This window comes from Bombyx mori, chromosome 6, assembly GCF_030269925.1.
Source record: "Bombyx mori chromosome 6, ASM3026992v2".
Classification (NCBI taxonomy): domain Eukaryota; kingdom Metazoa; phylum Arthropoda; class Insecta; order Lepidoptera; family Bombycidae; genus Bombyx; species Bombyx mori.
In genome coordinates, this window is record NC_085112.1 from 1,870,106 (window position 1) to 1,890,829 (window position 20,724).

At 36.8% G+C, this 20,724-nt stretch overlaps 1 protein-coding gene across 1 annotated transcript; it reads right to left on the reverse strand.

Annotated features, from left to right (window-relative positions):
• Positions 1–861: 861 nt before the first annotated feature.
• On the reverse strand, positions 862–17,189 carry LOC692541 (FK506-binding protein FKBP59 homologue; the record flags this gene model as incomplete). Its single annotated transcript, NM_001043527.1, is given in 9 exon segments — positions 862–1,087; positions 1,690–1,915; positions 1,918–1,922; positions 1,925–1,935; positions 1,937–1,951; positions 13,450–13,844; positions 14,136–14,256; positions 16,379–16,521; positions 16,988–17,189. Coding segments are annotated over 9 exon segments (1,344 nt in total), but the record flags the coding sequence as incomplete, so codon positions are not given.
• Between the last annotated feature and the right edge of the window lie 3,535 nt (positions 17,190–20,724).

Genomic DNA, 20,724 nt, shown 5'->3' on the forward strand with positions numbered 1-20,724 from the left:
TAGCAAGTAATGCATGAAATTATAACACCACGACTTTGCCAAGGCTGCGATACATCAGTTTGTTTACATGTTCTCGAACTGTCCGTCTCGGTTTAACATGAGAATGTTAGGGTTTTCCTTTTCGAATTCTGTAGGTTTCCTGTGACGTTGTTCGTCTGTCCACTCCCCTTCACCGATCCCCCACTCCCCCACTTTCTCCCCTATCACGTCTATCTCCGCTTTAGCTCTTTGTCTCTCCACCTTTAAGAGCAAATTTATTCAAATTATTTAGTGTAAACTATGGTATCATTGGCACGCACTCACATTCCATTATTATTAACAATCTGACTTAAAAGTTAGTTCCAATTTATGTATCTTATGGTACACATTTTATTAAATGTATGTATTAGTGCCAATGTTATACTGCCAAATTTTGTCATTGTTAGCAATCACGACAGGGGGATAATAAACATAAAAACTTTAAAGAATCAATCGCAGACATACACGTCTACATAAAAGTCCTGTTATCTTCAAGAAAGAAATAGTTGCACAGAAACAAAACGCCAACATTGAGGACTGAGTGATCATCGACGCCGCAGGTGCCCAAATAAATTTCACTCCAATCTTTATATAAACATGAATTGCTGTTCGTTAGTCTCGCTAAAACTCGAGAACGGCTGGACCGATTTGGCTAAATTTGGTCTTGAATTATTTGTGGAAGTCCAGAGAAGGTTTAAAAGGTAGATAAATATGAAAATGCTCGGAATTAAATAAAAATAACAATTTTGTTTTTCCTTGGATGTGTCTCCCGTCGGACGGATTCCTTTTGTTTGTTTTAAGTTTATTTTATACAAAAGTTTAGGTCTTTTATTTATCGAACTACACTACGAAGTCTGCCGGGTCAGCTAGTTTAAAATAAAAAAAACATGCAATCGAAAAGTGTATGTAGAGGGAGCGCGAACCTGTTACCTCGTTGTCGTGCTTCGCAAACTTGTCGAACATATTCGCGTACAGCTGCTTCTCTTTCCTCTTCTGTTTCTCTATTGCAGCTCTACAAACTATTATCTGATTGGCTGCTGCCTGAGAGAAATAATTATTCATAAAATCCTGAAGGTGGAATAATATCATATCGAGGGGTAAAAAGTTATTTGGTTTAAGCGACATTTATCTTCGTAATCAAAAGTGCGTTTTACTTGGCGAACTTCAATTAAGATTACTCTATTTAAATAGCTGAAGAAGTTATTATGATACTTTATCCAAATTTTAAACTTTAAATGGCTCTCCTGTAGAGTTGCAAAAATGTCGCTTATACTATAAAAGCCTTTTACCCCTCCATGTAATAAAAATCTAAGCCAAAAATATTTAACTTGTATACTATTTACTATACAATTGAGGCATAAACCTCAACACGATGGGTAGGTGGCGCCACACACGTTGCAATATCTATGGACTCCGATAACCACTCAATACCAGGTGGGCTGTGAGCTAGTTCACAAGCCTATGTGATAAAGAAATCTAGTGACTAATTAATAAATCAAAGTAGGTAGTCTGTTCTTATAACAGGAAACAAGATTAAAATTATTTAAGAATATTAAAGGCATTTATTTGAATTTAATCATAAAACTCGTTTGGCTGGAATACAACATACAACTCATTGTATGTATGTGGTTGTATTACAGAAATTGTCTACAAATATTGCTCAATAAACTCACTTTGTTCTGTGGTTCAATTTCAATAATCTTTTGGAAGTCTTTTAGTGCCAAATCTGCTTCTCCCAGTCCGAGCAGAGCCTGACCTCTCCTAAAAAGGCCTTTGACATTATTCTCGTCAAATTTCAGGGCTTTGGTCGCATGGTCTTTTGCTTCGAAGTGGTGGATTGGAGTCACCTTCAAGTAAACTAGAGCGAGGTTCAGATGAACTGACAGGAGTATTTCAGTAGCTTTTGTTTTGTTTTCTGCCGTTTCACCAACATCTTCGGGGATATCTGAAAAGTTATTAATAATATTTGTATGTGAGACGTTAGTTCCCGGCTCGGTAGTTTGTTTTAGCCGGTTATCGTCGCGACACACACACTGGGTCTGGACAAACCAATCGATCCCTGGTCGGGGATGGCTACGGAACTTGCCCAGCAAGATATCCTAGGTCCCCGATGTACGTCTAGGATTCAACAAATTGTGTAAATGCACATACGCACCTGGGACTGGCACTGGAGCTCCTGGACGCGTGCACTGTTCTAGAATCACTAGGCCTTTGTTAATGAATTATAATTTAACTTCACCCGCGGTCGTCGATTTCGGTTAAGTTTAAATGTTCTAGATTCGGTTGCGTGTTGCTCGGCTCCCGTTCGTAATCGATGTGTGTGTGCATGCGATGTAGCTTCGCTGTCATTTGATGGATCCGAACGTGGAGATCGATTGGCGTTGTAAAATGTCAGATTTAAAATTTGCCGCGAAGACGGCACATACCGCCCACCAAAATACAAGTTATTGGATTTTCCACTAAGTTAAAATGATAATGAAAACTAAAGAAATTACTAAAGAAACCTACATCTAAATTAAATTAAAGACAATATAATTTTAATAATTTTAGAATTTTAGTTAATCAGAATAAATAGGTAGGGGAGCTAACTTCGTTAATGGCCTAGTGTAGGATTTGCCATTGGCTGTACGGACAGTGGCAATACGAACCACGCCATCAGGGCTGGCGTGAAGCTTGGAGACACGAGCTAAAGGCCAGTGCAACGGCATTGTACTTTCACTCTTAATCAGTACAACAGAACCATCATTCAAAGTTTCGCCCCTTTTGTTCCACTTTGCTCTCTGAGTTAGGGAATGCAGATACTCGGACTTCCAGCGTTGCCAGAAATGCCGCTGGAAACGTTGAATCAATTGCCAGCGATTCAATCTAGACATCTGATCATCCAACAAGTTAGAATCTGGAACGGCGGTAAGTGGTTCCAGAACCAAGAAATGTCCCGGCGTTAAAACGTTCAAATCGTTAGGATCTGAACTCAAAGAGCAAAGCGGCCGAGAATTTAGCAAAGCTTCGATTTGAACGAAAAGTGTTGTTAACTCTTCGAACGTTAAAGTTTGATTACCTATAATACGATGTAAGTGAGTTTTAGCTGCTTTAATTTGTATTTCCCATACACCTCCGAAATGTGGAGCAGAAGGAGGATTGAATTTAAATTCAATGTTTTGAGACTCAGAAGCAGAATGCATATAAAGATTAAGGATCTTCTGAGCTCCAATAAAATTCGTACCACAATCGGAGTGTATAACATTCACCCTACCGCGTCTCCCAACAAAACGGCGCAGGGCAGCAATAAAGGCTTCGGACGAGAGCTCACTAACCACTTCCAAATGAACTGCTTTGGTACTAAAACATACGAATAGGCACAAATAGGCCTTACCGATTTTGGCACCGCGATGCTTACCGAGTTTGATTTGGAATGGACCTGCGTAGTCCACGCCAACAATAGAGAATGGTTTGACTTGATTCACACGAGAAGCCGGCAAGTCACTCATGAATGGTTCCAATAACTTCGGATTAGTTTTATAACACGAAACACATTTTGACAAGCAATGACGAATAGCACGTTTAGAAGAGAATACCCAAAACAGCTGCATCAAAAGATATTGTGTCGTTCCCAACCCAGGATGACAATTCTCTTTGTGAATTGCTTCGATGATCATGTATGTGAACCTAGAATGACGCGGCAACAGAGCAGGATGCTTATGACTAAACTCAAGACCAGAACGAGACAAACGGCCGCCCACCCTGACAACTCCTTGGTCGTCCAGGAATGGATTGAGTTTTCTCCACGGTTTGGGTAATGGTATACCATTCTCGAGCTTACGAATTTCATCCTGAAAGTTGAGAAATTGAATTCGCTTGGTAATCGTCATCAGGGCCCCATGAAGTTCTGCACGACCTAAAAAGGTACCCGGAACACGTGTCTGTTTTTTGTTTGCATTTCTGATAAAACGAAGACAATAACCAATAATACGTTGAACCTTACGAATTGATGAAAACCTTTCGAGCAAAGAATCGATAAAGTTAGGTTCATCATTCACGACCAACGAAAAACAGCGTTCCTCGGCAAGCATATCAGTCTCGTTCACCTCGAGACCGGAATTTGAAGGCCATGAAGATGAAGGTTGCCGAAGCCAGCTCGGTCCCGCCCACCATAACTCACTCTGGAGTAGGTCGCTCGGACACATACCGCGGGAAGCTATGTCCGCAGGATTTTCATTAGAGCGCACGTGATTCCAGTGAGTTTCGGGGACAGTTTCTTGGATATGACTAACCCTATTAGCAACAAATGTTTTCCAACGCGAGGAATGGCCACGAATCCATGACAGAGTTACCGTTGAATCTGACCAAGCAAATGTATCAGAAAGCGGAAGTAACGGTACATACACTTCTTTTACGAATTTGAGCAGGTCAGCGAGCAGAACCGCAGCGCAGAGCTCTAGTCTCGGCAATGAAACTCTCTTAATTGGGGCCACGCGAGACTTAGCACATAAAAAGGATACTCCTATATGACCATCGGAATTAAGAGTTCGAAGATAAACCACAGCTCCATAGCCAGCCTCCGAACTGTCAGCAAAACCATGTAATTGGTACGATTCCATGCTTCCAGTGGTCGATATACATCTAGGAATACGAATACGTTCAATAAGTGGAAGCTCGGCTACGTACAGGTTCCAATGACGCACTATGTCGTCAGGAGGGACATCATCCCACCCAACACTCAAGACCCACAAACGCTGAACCAATAACTTGGGAATGAACGTCAAAGGACAGAGAAAGCCCAAAGGGTCATAAATACGAGCCACCTCACTTAGAATGGTACGCTTGGTACATTCTCTGTGAAGAACATTAACTTGGAAAGAAAAGATGTCCGGAAGAGGTTCCCACTTCAAACCCAATATTTTGTGAGAAGGGGTAATTTCTATATCTAATGATACAAAATCGGTTACGCAATGTTCAGGAGGTATGTCTGCAAGTAACTCTTTCTTGTTACTTGCCCATTTCCGTAATTCAAAACCTCCCTTCTTCAATAAATGAATGACGTCAGATTTAATTAACTCGGCTTCACCCAAACTTGAGGCTCCATGGGCCACATCGTCAACGTAAATGGAAGAAGTAAGAGGAAAAACAGCACATGGAAAACAAGAACCTTTATCGTGGACGAGTTGCTTAATTGTTCTGCACGCCAGGAACGGAGAAGACGCCACTCCATAGGTAACGGTATTCAACTCATACTCCTGAACCGGTTCACATTGATTAAAACGCCAAAATATCCTCTGGAAACCACGATCCTGTTCCTGTTGAATAATATTCCTGAACATTTGCTTTATATCCGCTGTAAAAACAACGGGGTAGCCGCGAAATCTCAAAAGGATTTCTGTAATATTAGTCTGTAATTTGGGGCCTATTAATAAGGAATCGTTAAGTGAAATCCCTCGAGCGTCCTTAGCAGAAGCATCGAAAACCACCCTCAATTGAGTAGTTGAACTGCCAGGACGAAAAACACAATGATGAGGAATGTAATATTTTCCCTTATGCAGGTCGGTGGCTGAGACACGGGTCATGTGACCATTATTTAAGTAGTCCAGCATGAAGTCCGAATACTGCTCATGAAGGTTTGGGTTTGAAAGAAGTCTTCGTTCCAATGAATGAAATCTTCGCAATGCATTTTCACGCGAACCCGGAAACTGTAACTCCCCATCCCTCTGCCTAAACGGCAAAGAAACGATGTACCTTCCAGATGTACCTCGAGCGTGGGTTTCAGTGAAAAGTTTCTCACATTGCTGCTCGTCCGGCGTTAGAACTGATGATTTAGGTATGACCTCCAACTCCCACAGTCTCCTCAATTCCTCATGGAGAGGAGTATCGTGTTCTCTTAGAAAAAAAGAATTTGAGTGTTTTGTCTCATCCCTGCATTTGACACTTCCCATCAGGATCCATCCGAAGATGGTGTTCAAGGCTGAGGGTTCATGAGGACTACCTGAAATATTTCCGGGTAGTAACAGCGTTGAAAACATTTCAGCACCGATAAGCAGATCTATTGGTCCAGGCTTATTATAATTCGGATCAGCGAGTCGCAAATTACGTAGGTGTTCGCATGAAGAAAGATCAAGACGAGCAGTGGGCATTTGTGCACAAATAGATGGTAAGATGAGAGCCGTTAAATTAAATAAATTCTTTTGATGAACTCCGAGTTGAAGCTCCACCATTCCAGTCACTGACGTCGATGATTGCCCCAAGCCACAAACATTTCGTGAAGTTTGCTTAGGCTTTAAGCCCAATCGTTCCATAGCTTGATTAGAAATGAAATGTGATTGACTACCAGGGTCGATGAGTGCGCGAAGAGTATGAAAGTGACCAGATGAGTCGCGCACTTCAACGTTAGCAGTAGCCAGCAGAACTACAGAGCTACCATTCATGTTTGTAAAAGCCTGCGTTTGTGGCTCTTGACTAGAAGAAGACGGTGGCAGTCGATTAATCGATACATGACTCTTGGCTACGTCCTCGCGGTCAGTGTCACACAAATCTCGATGGAGAAGCGTGTGATGGTTCTGTCTACAAATTTTACATCTGAAGATAGATTTACAATTTTTTAATTGATGCGAGGCGCGTAAGCAATTGAAACACCATCGATGAAGCTTCGCATGATTGTATCTATCATCTACCGATTTTTGTGAAAATGATTCGCAAGAGACTATAGTGTGCTCACCGTCACAGTACGAGCACTTGAGTGTCGGTGGAGTAGAATTTACTACGGTAGTTGGTGTCAGCATATCCTTAGAATCATTCTTCTTCGGTGGGGTGTTTGATAAAAAAGTAGAAACCGGTTTTTTATTGAATGAAACAACGTTATGAATCGCAGCAGAACGTGGCTTATCCGGAGCAGGACGATCATGAACAAAAAAGTGGCCATCGCGTATAAGGGCTTCGCATTTGTTTTGTAAAAATCGTTTGAGGTCGTTGAAGGCTGGCAACTCAGAATCTGAAAATTGTATTTCAAAAGCACGACGAGTGTTTGAGTCCAGCTTTGAAAGAACTAAGTAGCTAAGTATAAAATCCCAACTGTCAGTTGGCAGGTTTAACCCTTTCAATATCGATAAATTTTCGTTAAACAAATCAAGACTACGTCGAAAGTCAGATGGAGAATTTAATTTTAAATTTACATTAAGTATTTCTCTCCAACAGGTGAAAGCTAAATCACGCTTATTTTGATAACGATCAATCAATGTTTGATAAGCCTCCTGATAGAATTTCCCTTCATAAGGGAAGGAGCGTATGAGTGCCACGGCATCTCCAGACAAACTTGATATTAGATAATGCATACGCTCTGAGTCCGTAAGTGTTGCGTTGTTATGAATGAGGGAGTGGAATACGTCATGGAATTTAGGCCAACCTTTTATTTCACCTGAAAACTGCGGTACAGAAATTTTAGGAAGTTTTATGTTGTGACTTGTTACTTTGGAAGATTCTAGCGAAGTGTTCAATTCACTACCCGTTTTGATAGTCAACTGCCGATATATAGAAAGAATCTCCATATGAATATCATCAAATTCCATGCGAAGCAGGTCCTCAGCCTCCTCATCGCAACTGTCTATCAGTGATATAATGTCACCGTATGCAGCCTCAAAAGCACTAACAACCTTTTTTACTTCCGAAAAACAAGCAAGGAATGTATTACATTGTTCCGGATCATATTTAGCCGCTCGGGCAATAATTAATGTTTTCTTTAATCGATTTAAAGATAAAGTACGCTTCCGTCGCAATACTGGTAGGTCCTGAACCGAAATTTCATCTGTGTCCATCGACCTCGATTTACTTTTCTTAAGTACAGCACACGATACCTTCCGCTTCACGGAATGTGACATTCTTAATCGGAGCTACGATATTATTTCAATTAAATTCATAAAATAAAACAAAAAAATAAAAAATTAGAAAATAAGTACTATGAATATTTGAAGGAAAATGAACGATTAATGTAAAATGTTTTGTAATTACGCAACCAATACAAAAGGATAAAACTACAAGGTCAATAACCCATTTGCAATTGAATAACTCAGGTAAAAGATGACGTATGTGTTCGTATACCTGAGCTGTAAGTATTATAGCCCGAGAGCCCGTGGGATCTACCTGTATGTATTTGACCAGACCTGAATTTTCGTACATTGAGACCCCTATACCTACCATGCATGAGGTGGGGACTCACTAAGCTCAAAGTGGTCGACGCGCCGAGCGCTCAGGCAGGACAGGTACCGATTTTGACGGATTTTAAATCCATTTGACCACGTCTGCCGTTTTGAAATTTTGAAAATATATGTTTATTATTATCGGAAAATAAGAATGGCAGACCATTATCGCGCATTTTACTTTGTGGCAGACCACTTTGAAAATGCTAAATTGCATTGAAAATGCAAAATTTTGAAAGTAATTGACTAGATCTGCCATTGATTTAATAATATGTTGTTTATTATAGTCTTAAAAACTTATATTGATCACGGCAGACCTCTACATTGCGTACATACATCAACATATAATAAAATCTTAGCTACTACCCGGCCAGATGTATATTATGTTTTCCGTTCACTGTTTTAGAGGAATATAATTTACTTGCGATTTACTTTAGCAATGTATTTACCGAAATTAATATTTTTTTATATTATATATACTAAACTTCATTAGTTAGACAATTAAGAAGTGAATTTTTTATGGAATAATTATAAATAATACGGTACAATGCTGATCAAAAAAGAATTCAATTCCTCATTTTTATTTCGTCAAGACAAAATTTAAAAGTGTTAAATCAGTTAAAAAAATATATCATGCATGCATTACATATTATATATATATATATATCAATCTTCATTCATCATCATCATCATCGGAGTCATCTTTATCGTTAGGCGACTCGTCTTCATCAACCATTGAATCGAATACTGCAAAAATAAAACATAAATTGTAAAATGAACGTAAATTCATCTGAACATGTTCGAGAAAGAATTGTTATCAACTTACCAGGAACATTGGTGAATAAGTCACTCACAAAATATGGAAGTTGGTCACCTTCGAACCCTTTGAAGGCATATATGTTGTCCTGCTCAATCCAACCATACTCCAATGGGTCTAAAGTTGTGAGTTGCTTTTTGTAAGCATTTCTCCAAATAGAAGAAATATAGTGGGCCCTCAAAAGTTGTTGATAAAGCTCACTCTTATGCGGTGGTATTGAGCTTGCCTAAAATTTTTGTTTTTTTTTTCTATAATTTTCATTGATGTCTGAATATTTATAGTTGCTAACGAATAGCTGGAACCTTCCATCATCTACATCACTAGATTTTTTGGCATTGTATAGCTGGCAAGTTAAATGTTGAATGATAAAAATGAGGAATTGAATTATTTTTTGATCAGCATTATACCGTATTATTTATAATTATTCCATAAAAAATTCACTTCTTTATTGTCTAACTAATGAAGTTTATTATTCTATAATATAAAAAAATATTAATTTCGGTAAATACATTGCTAAAGTAAATCGCAAGTAAATTATATTCCTCTAAAACAGTGAACGGAAAACATAATATACATCTGGCCGGGTAGTAGCTAAGATTTTATTATATGTTGATGTATGTACGCAATGTAGAGGTCTGCCGTGATCAATATGTTTTTAAGACTATAATAAAAAACATATTATTAAATCAATGGCAGATCTAGTCAATTACTTTCAAAATTTTGCATTTTCAATGCAATTTAGCATTTTCAAAGTGGTCTGCCACAAAGTAAAATGCGCGATAATGGTCTGCCATTCTTATTTTCCGATAATAATAATCATATATTTTCAAAATTTCAAAACGGCAGACGTGGTCAAATGGATTTAAAATCCGTCAAAATCGGTACCTGTCCTGCCTGAGCGCTCGGCGCGTCGACCACTTTGAGCTTAGTGAGTCCCCACCTCATGCATGGTAGGTATAGGGGTCTCAATGTACGAAAATTCAGGTCTGGTCAAATACATACAGGTAGATCCCACGGGCTCTCGGGCTATTAGAATAATATCGCAAACACAAAGAACCGTAATCACCAAACGACATTAAAATTTATAGGTAGGTAGGTAGCACGGAAACGAAAAATGAATAAAATAAAAATTCACAAAGTAACTCATTAATTTGTCAATACGTATTTGATCGTAACAAAACAAGACTGGTTTAGGTTTAGATTTAAGTTTAAATGTTTTAAAATTAAACCAAACGTGATATTATTTAAAATCGGTATTAGCACAACAATTATATTTATGAGAATATAACTTTGTACCAAGATACATAATCAACTGATGGGCGAACAATGCAGCGTTATACGTTCAACAAACGAAGACGGAGGGTATCCTCGTAAAGTTGACGACAATTAATCTAGAATTATTTATTAGATTCTCCTTTACGTTTAATATAATGAATTTTACAAATTAATGCACTGAAGAGAATGAAGTACATACACCGTTATGTTATTTGATTGTATGCACAGCGTTACGGATTGCAATTAATTTGCACAGTGGATTGATGACGTGATTCGTATTGTCTTAGGCCTAATGAAATTGATCGTAATATAATTAAGAAAGCGGTTAAAAAGTAGTTACGTTAAATACTAGTTAAAGGGGACGGCCCATTTCAGGCCCAAAGCGGACAATAGATTAGAGAAAAAATACTTAGTGCATTAATTTTGTCATAAATAAATATGCATTTACTTTCTTCCAAATAAGCGCCACTACAGTTTACAATAAGTAGTTTAAAAAAAGTAACTCTGTTGAAAAAAACAAGAATTTTATTTTTGCGGGAAAAATATTGCCAGCTTCAAAACCTTTTACGTATTAAGTAAACATTTTAAGTATATATAGAAACATATAAATAAATAATTTTAAATATTATCATTAATCAATCGATTTTAATCGATTTTAAGCACATAAAATAACATCAAAGAGATACCCATTGGACTTTAACTTGTTACTATACTTGAGACCTTAGAACTTATAGCTCAAAGTGGGTGGCGCATTTACGTTGTAGATGTTTGTGGGCTCCAGTAACCACTTAACACCAGGGTGGCTGTGAGATCGTCCACCCATCTAAGCAATAAAAAAAAACGTAACTTGTATTGTTATTGAAATATGTACAACTAAAACAAAAACATAAAAAATAAAAAATAATGTGTACTCGTAAAAAAAGGATTAAGAAATAAATCAATTATCGGTTATTTAAAAAAATGATCGATATATGAATTTCATGTAATTATTTTTCTTTATACTGACAACACTGATTTTAATCTGACTGACTGACACTTCGCTCGCTGCCGCTGGTTGTTTGTGATTGCGTTCAAAATGGATGTGTTTTGATCTTTCTTCGATTTATTTTGCTTTTATCAATAACGTTTCATACTACGACTGAAAAACATTGTGTGAATTGTGGTTTTAACCTGACCGAGATTTAAAACCCTGTATATGCTCTCCTGTGCTATTTTTAGATGATTTACTAATTGTGTATGAAGATGAATAAAATATATAGATATTTAAAGAAGTATGTGTTTTTTATACCTTAATAACTACAATTGTATTAAAATACATTAGGAACATCTTAAACATTAAAAAAAGACAAGTTCTTGAAGTATTTATATAGAAAATTAACCTCAAAACGAGTTTTTTATTTTTATTATATTTTTTATAATAGTGGCGTCAATTTCAATATATTTTTTAGATATCTAATACATTTAAGAATTTGAATCAGTCCATTTTTATAGTAATATTTGATGTCCACCTTGGGCCTAGCACACTATGGAGAGTGGGCATTCCCCTTTAAGAACTTGTATTTTGCTGTGACGGTAGATTTCCCGGGTTTCGGCACCATAAAATGTATGTGAGACGTTAGTTCCCGGCTCGGTAGTTTGTTTTAGCCGGTTATCGTCGCGACACACACACTGGGTCTGGACAAACCAATCGATCCCTGGTCGGGGATGGCTACGGAACTTGCCCAGCAAGATATCCTAGGTCCCCGATGTACGTCTAGGATTCAACAAATTGTGTAAATGCACATACGCACCTGGGACTGCCACTGGAGCTCCTGGACGCGTGCACTGTTCTAGAATCACTAGGCCTTTGTTAATGAATTATAATTTAACTTCACCCGCGGTCGTCGATTTCGGTTAAGTTTAAATGTTCTAGATTCGGTTGCGTGTTGCTCGGCTCCCGTTCGTAATCGATGTGTGTGTGCATGCGATGTAGCTTCGCTGTCATTTGATGGATCCGAACGTGGAGATCGATTGGCGTTGTAAAATGTCAGATTTAAAATTTGCCGCGAAGACGGCACAATATTATTATTGTTTATTGAAATAATGTTCACAATATTACCAATATTTAGTAAACATGAATTCCTAGCAACGTTTATTTTAGAAATCGGTTTCAAATTTTTTTATTTCAACTTTTTGATAATATGAATAATCATCATTTGCAAATAAAAATCCCGTTCACAGTGGTTTTAGACAATTGGAGATTTCTATAACATATGAAGAGATATATACATAAATACATACAACGACCGTAGCTATATACAGTTTAAAAAAGAACTTTTCAAAATCTCGGCAAGCAGAGCCCCATTACTGTCTAGTCTAGCTGTGCCAGTAGCATATACTCGTCGAATGCGACAAACCGTTCGACGTGCAATTAAAGCCCAGGCAGAATTCACTGAGTTTGACGCCAGATCTTCTCAGTGGATTGCGATTCCGATCCGGTGGTAGATTCAGTGAAGCGCTGCGGTTGTTAGGATAAACGTTAGCAGTTTCTCAGACTGAGCCCTGTGAGCTCACCTACACTTTCGATGAAACCAGGACAGCCTCTCGAGGTTTTTTTTTTACTGTTTAGAAGGATGAACGAGCTCACGATCATCTGTTTTTAACTGGTTACATAGACACCTACGACGTAAATGCCGCCACTCACCTTGAAATATGAGTTCTAAGGTCTCAGTATAGTTACAACGGCTGCCCCGCCCTTCAAACCGGTTTCATTTTTATTGCACGATGTTATTTGTTCACCGTGGAAGTCAATCGTGAACAATTCTCAGGTACTTATTTCATTACAAAAATTGGTACCTGCTTGCAGGATTCGAACACCGATGCATCACTTGATACAATTGCACCAGGCGTTTTATCCCTTAGGCCACCATGACTTCAACTAGACTACTAGTAATTAGGTAAAAAAATAAAATGATAGTCTGTTCTGAGCAGCATTACTTTCCTTATAAATTAGATATTTTATGAACTATAAACATGCATGTCTCAAAGTGACTTTCAGTGGGTTCAGGTTACTCCTCAACTTTACCTCTGCTCTGATGTGAATTTGTATGTCCAAATATATGAAATGAGCAACTTTGACATTCAATGGAAAATATTGAAAAAATAAATAGAAAACTTACCATCAACAAAAGACACGGCCCGCTTATACGTTTTGATGGCTAACTGAAATTTGTTCTGTTTGAAATAGTTTGTTCCTTTCTCCTTAAAGATCTTAGCTTGCTCCAGTTTTTCATTTCCGTCCATTGACCAAGAGTCTTTGGCTCTTTCAAAATTGTTCAATTTGACTACATATTCTACGACAGAATTAGGCGGGACACCCAATTCTGAATTCCCTTCGGACTTAAAGGCATATTTAGGCTGGATAATTAACCGGGATTTCTCATCTTTCAAAAATTTCTCTAGAGCTCTTTCTATACCTTCGCATATATTGTGTTCGGTACCTTCGCCGAGTGAAAATGTAACTGTTCTCTGATCGAATATTTTGCTATCACCTTGCAGTCTCCCTTCTAGTTCAACTGTTCAAACAATATGAAATTAGTAATAAGCATATTTAAAAAATAATGTGTTATGGTGGTGGAGTTTCAGTAGAAAATGAGGGAGTTACTCTTTAGTACTTTACTTTTAAAACAGTAAAATATTGTTACAAAAATCTCTTGGCAATAACTACACTATACTCAAACTAAGACTCCAAGCCACTGATACCAAAAAAGTTAAGATCCAAATACTAGACATACAACTAGACTAACAAAAATCGCCAACACGATTGTTGTTCAAAATCACCTACAGAAATTATCTCTTTGTGTTACCTGTGACCAATGCACCATCGTTGGGACTGTCAAGACCTGTACCAGCCTCGAGGATATGGCGCAGTATGCCTTTGTTCTTGGTAGGACTAAGATCTTCCAATCTCCAATCAATCATTTCAATCTGAAAAAAAAATTAAGTTAATTTAACTAATGAATAACTGTTAAGCTACTGTGTGTTGCCTGGTATTTACCACATATTTCTGCAGGAGAACCAATTATAAATTGTGTTCCGTGCTGGGGATATATAAAAATTCTACCGAAGTGCAAATTAACACTCTATTAAACTTATAACACTTAACGAATACTTTTTTTTTTTTTAACCCCATACCAATTATTTTACTTGTTGCATTGGTTAATGAAAAAAAAATGTTTACAGGGGAGCAGTGACATAAAATTTCTAATTTTTAAAATTTCTTGTAGTATTCTTGTCTTGTATATGAGTCGACTAGTATCAAAGCCGGCAATGTGACTTTTGGACAATTATTGGTAAATCAGAAAAACGAATTATTGACTTTGTATTCCATTGGCAGCCACAAAACTCTTCTGAACGACATCTTAGATAAATAACAGGTTAAGTATTAACCTTTATTTAATGCAGGTTTTGAACCGTATTCTTTGAAGGAGACGATTATATTCAATTCAATCTGTATTGATATATCAATAACATTTTCTTGTTCAAATACACAGATTGCCACCTTTGATAATAGACAACTCATATAAAGTTGTAAAATTTTGAATTCTTTCTGTAAATTATTAATTTTGAAACTTTAATTTATTTTCAGGTAATCAACAGGATATGTGATTGAATTTATTATAGTGGTTTTATTGTCATGCTGATAAGTTGACCACAGTAATTTATTTATGTAAAAATTTCATTGTTCATAATATATTATAATTTATTCATGAGTGTGTGATGCGACGTACGTAGTTCTCGAAAATTCAATAACCAACAAATAGTGATTGTAAGGTACAGGTTATTCACGACAGCTTCTAGTGATTAGCGTCAATCTATGGACCTACTAGACTATGTAGCATATTCCATGAACAGTGCTCTGAGGGTTAACAATAAAAAAAGGTTTACTTAATTTGATCTGCCATTTGAGATGTAGTACTATCATATTTTCTTTACTCCTTCAGATTCATAAACGGAATACTTTTCCATAACCTTTGTAACAATCTGCCTATGCCTTTCTCCCAATTTATAATGGAACAGACACATCTAATCTTCATTAGCCTGTCTCATCAACGTTTTTAACATTTATTTAGCAATTTTTTTTTTCTATTGCTACAGTAAGTATTCTGCTTAGATGTCATGGGTGATTTTGAAATAATAAACTGTTTAGTGAATGTAAATAGTGAAACAATAAACATTTTAAACATATTATACATAAAATATATTTTACATCACTGCCATTAAAAAAATTATTTTAGTAAGCACACACGAATATCTATCCTACCTCTCATTACTGTTCATGCATTCTGGTGTGCAGGATATAGGTACTTTATACAATGTAATTGCAACTTCGACCTAATGTCTTACTGTGGGTGGCAAAATTTTGTTATGTTTTCTATGGGTTAATGTTAAATGGTTATTGAACACAGTGGTGTGAAAACTTTTTTTGACAGCAATCCCTTCAGTATCATGAAAAATTTGGGTAACCCCTACAAAAGGGAGGAGTTGTGTATTACGAGCTTCTAAATCGACTGAAAAAAAAATTGTGACCCCAACCTTCTGGAGGCTTCTATTACAGTAGTCACAATCCCTACTTTGCACACCACCACTTTAACATCAAGTAGGCCATGCAGTCACTCTACAACTATGCACTAAAACTATGTCTGATGTACTCTTTTCTATAACACCAATTGATACAATAAAATAAAACATTGATTTTCTAGAGAGGCTGGGGTAAGTAGGAATTCCAATCTCACACAAAACTGAAAGATAGCCCTGTCATTTCTTTTAAATTATATTGACGCTTGAAAGGCAAACGTGACTAAGCAACGATGCTTACTTTGATACAATGACAACTTTACAGTAGACTAATTTGAAGTTGAAATACCTGAAAAAAATTCTATTTTAACGAATCTAGCTGTAGGATTGAAATGATTTTAATAGACCTAGAAATATATTTTTTTTGCGCATCAAATATGTTTATTGCCTATGCTTTATGTACAAAGCAGTTATTGTCGCTTAGTCACGTTTGCCTTTCAAGCGTCAATATGTATTATTTCAAATCATATACCTCAAACTGCAATGTTGCATTTGGAGGGATTTTTGGTGGGCTGCCACTTGCTCCGTAGGCATATTCAGGAGCACAAGTCAGAATGCAAACTTCACCCTTCTTCATTGTAGGCACACCAATTTTCCATGCTTCTATTACACCATCTATAAATTTCATTAAATGTAATTAACATGTCTATGTCACTTGGCGACGCACCGTGGAGAGTGAGATGAGGACTGCCAACGTGACCTGGAGTAATGTCAAGGAGCCAGCGCAAGACAGGGTAAAATGGAAACAACTTGTGAGGGCCCTATATACCAGTGGGGTACCCTAGGGCAACACCACACACAACATGTCTATGATGTTTGTGTATTAATAATCATCCTAAAATATTAACTCGTACGAAGATCCTTTTTTGAAAATTCTCATGGTGAATCAGTATTCAATAGAACGAAAAAATAATCTCTGTGCTTTTCATGTTATTAATGGGCTTTATTGATGGAATAAGTGGTTTCATTTGTCCATAGACAGCATTTTGGAACTTAATCCAGAAAAACAAATGTTCATAAAGTACACTTAACCCTACATAAATAATTCATAAAAATATTTTTTTTGCTATTCAAACCTTACCTTTGCCCAAACAAAATTCGAACGGTTCGTTTCTGTCCCTGCTGGAATCAAACTTGGTACCATCTAGTAGTGTCCCAACATAATGCACGCTCACATGGCATCCTTGGTTAGGAGTTTCGGTACCCTCTCCTTCCCTGGTAATTCGTTTTAGGACTCCACGATCTCCATTCTTTGTAATATCGACTCCCTGATCCACAGTCATTATTTTATTTTTCAAATCAGACCTTTTTTAAGAATTCGTGAAAGTGCGATTTTAACTTATTAATGCTTTTATGTTATGAATTCGGTATTTTCTGGAAACCTCTATTGAAATGAAACTGCAAAAGAGCACTAACCATAGATTATACACTTAATATAATAAGCACTAACTGAGAAAGTCAAAGCATAGATAATATACCTGATTTTTATTATATTTCAAATATAATAAAAATCAAAATGCTTCTTGGGAGCTGATCGGTGTTGATGGACCTGCTAGACTCTTGAATGGTGATCGGTGGGACTCACTTGTCTTTGGTCTTTCTAATTTTTTAGCTTTTAATAGTTTTAAACAATTTAATTCGATTTCTAATATAAATAAAAGATGCTTAGATTTAGTAATAAGTAATTGTGCTTGTAAGGTTGTTCGTTCGTCCCTTCCTCTTGTATCTGAGGATGATCATCATCCAGCCTTAGATATTCAGATTCAGGGGTTAGACGTGAGACCCCTACGTTCTCCTGGCCGGTCCATATTGCTTTTCCATAAAAGTGACTACTCTATTATTAACGAGGAACTTTCGAAAATTGATTGGAAACAATCTTTTATGAATTTAGATGTCGACATGGCCGTGGGCAAGTTTCATGAAATCTTAGACAAGATTATTTCTGATAATGTGCCTGTGAAGGTCGTAAGAGGTAACTCCAATTTCCCTTACTGGTACTCCTCTGCTTTAATCAAGTTGATTAAAGAAAAAAGAAAATTTCACAGGAAATGGAAATGTTATGGTCGATTGGCCGACTATTCAAGTTTTTCTGTTCTTCGTGAAAGACAAAAAGCCTTAAAAATTTGCTGTTACAATGCACACATAACAAAGTGTGAGGATGATATCTTGAAGTGCAGTAAGCAATTTTGGAGATTTGTTAAATCCAAGAGGAGTGCTGGGGATTTTCCTAACGAATTGTTCTTAAATGATAGGTGCTCATCTGATGGTTCTGAAATATGTAATTTATTTAATGTTCATTTTGGTTCTGCCTTTTTAACTAACAATACACAGTCAACATCATCGTTAAGTTATACCCCTGCTTCTTACGACCTTAACAGTGTAGATATTTCTTCATTTTTTATTTCGGTGGGTAAAGTCAAGCAATATTTAAAAAATCTTGATATTTCCAAGGGTGCTGGTCCGGATGGTATTCCGCCTGTTTTTTTGCGACAATGTTACGCTCAGCTGTGTTACCCTTTGCATCTTCTTTTTAATCACTCATTATCAACTGGTGTTATGCCCCGTATTTGGAAGCGGTCGTTCGTGGTGCCAGTCTTTAAGAGCGGTGATAAACATAACATAGCTAACTACAGACCAATTTCTAAAATTTGTGCCATCCCTAAGATGTTTGAACGTATAGTTTATGATTTTTTATTTCCATTGATTAGGCCTCATATTATAGAGCAACAACATGGTTTTATAAGCCATAGATCTACTGAGACAAACCTCTGTGAGTTTTTGGATTATGTATTGAGCTCCATGGAGGATGGTCATCAGGTTGATGTGGTGTACACGGATTATTCCAAAGCGTTCGATCGAATAAATTTTGACATTTTGATTGAGAAATTGCATGGACTTGGGGTCCACGGTGATTTGCTACGGTGGCTTGAGTCTTATGTTAGAGATCGCAGTCAGGCTGTGACTTTCAATGGTTTTTGTTCATCATTTGCACCTGTTCCCTCGGGAGTTCCTCAGGGCTCTCATCTCGGTCCTATGTTATTTAATATATATGTCAATGACGTTTCGAATGTTTTCAGGAAATCCAAATTCATTATGTACGCTGATGACAAAAAAGTATATAAAGTTATAAAGTCCTTAAACGACTGTTTGGAATTACAGGATGATTTGAACGACTTATTTGTTTACTGTCAAAATAACTTACTCACAGTGAATACTAATAAGTGTACTATTATAACATTCTCACGTGGAAGATCGAATATCTTGTATGACTATTCTATTAATGGTCAAACTTTGGTACGCACCACAGTTGTTCGTGATTTGGGTATTTATTTGGATTCCAGTTTGATTTTTGATTTTCATGTTAATGAAATAGTAAATAAGGCTTTTCGAATGTTAGGCTTCATACTTAGAGTTGGTAAAGACTTTAAAAGGCCATCTACTTTGATTCTGTTGTACAACAGTTTTGTACGGTCTATATTGGAATATGGCTCCGTCACATGGAACCCCCAATATAATATTTATATTCAGCGACTAGAAAGAGTCCAAAAAAGTTTTTTAAGCATCTTTTATACCATTGTCGTCGCTTTAACTCTCCAGAACCGACAGAATTTGTCTCTCTAGTCGATCGCAGGCTACTGAGGGATCAAATGTTTTTATATAAAATAATAAATAACGAGATTGATTCTAGCTATCTTCTTTCCAAAATTTCATTTAAATGTAGTCGTATTTCCGCGCGTTCTAAACAGACCTTCCACATGTCCACGGCTCGAACGAAATATGCTTCTAACTCTTTTGTCCGTAGATCTTGTAGGTTGTATGATGCTAAGTTCTCTAATGCTGATATCTTTTACTTGTCACTTGTAGCATATAGAAAAGCTGTTTTGGAGTGTTTAAAGGGTGATTTGGCCCGATAAGTGTTGTAGTTTTATAGTGTGAGTTAATGTATAAAATGATATGTGCGTATTGTGTTGCTTTTGTTTTTTTGTAATTTGAATTTCTAAATTTCTCTTCTTGTTCACTGTCTACTTATATGTGATTTTGATTGTGGAAACATATTTGGTTATTGTTTTAGCTATTTTTTTAAAATATTGTATGTTTTGTATTGTACTGTTTGTTTCCCAAATAAATAAATAAATAAATAAATAAATAAATTTCATGGCCGGGGAACGAGACTTTTAAGCTAAGTATTATATTTTTTTCTCATATTATAAATGTAGTAGAAAGTAGAAAAATGTAGAAGTGAAATGAAACTACCTAAGATGTGATGAAATATAGTCCACCAAAAAATTAGTTCTTGCCCGAGAAGCTACGGCAGCGGCTTTATTTCATTTTCCCACATTTGTGCACTTATTGATTGGGTGCTTAAGTTGAGTTTTAGAAATATACTTGATAATGATATAATATTGGCCATCCCAAACAATCTAGGCTCACGTTGTAGGCGTAGAAATAAAGAAAGATGAAGGCTAACTTGGTCTAATGTAAAGCATGTAGTAAAAATATAGTACCCTGTTTTCATAAAATTAATAGGAACCTGAATTTCGTATTCGAGGTGCGAGGTACTCACTCTTAATTGTATTTATTTCTGGCAGAACCGCTTAAATATTAAATATATTATCTATAGTATAACTCGACTGGTGTAGAACTCAGACACCGTTGATGCTCTTAGCATAGTTCACAAATAACATAGGTGCCCTTGGCATGTTCTTAAGGATCCACCATATCCACTCGCACTGTTGTTGAACTCCACAGGTAGCAGCAACCAAAACTCAGGTCATCATACTCGTGAAGTTCGTTAAGATTTTGACGTGAAACTTAGGC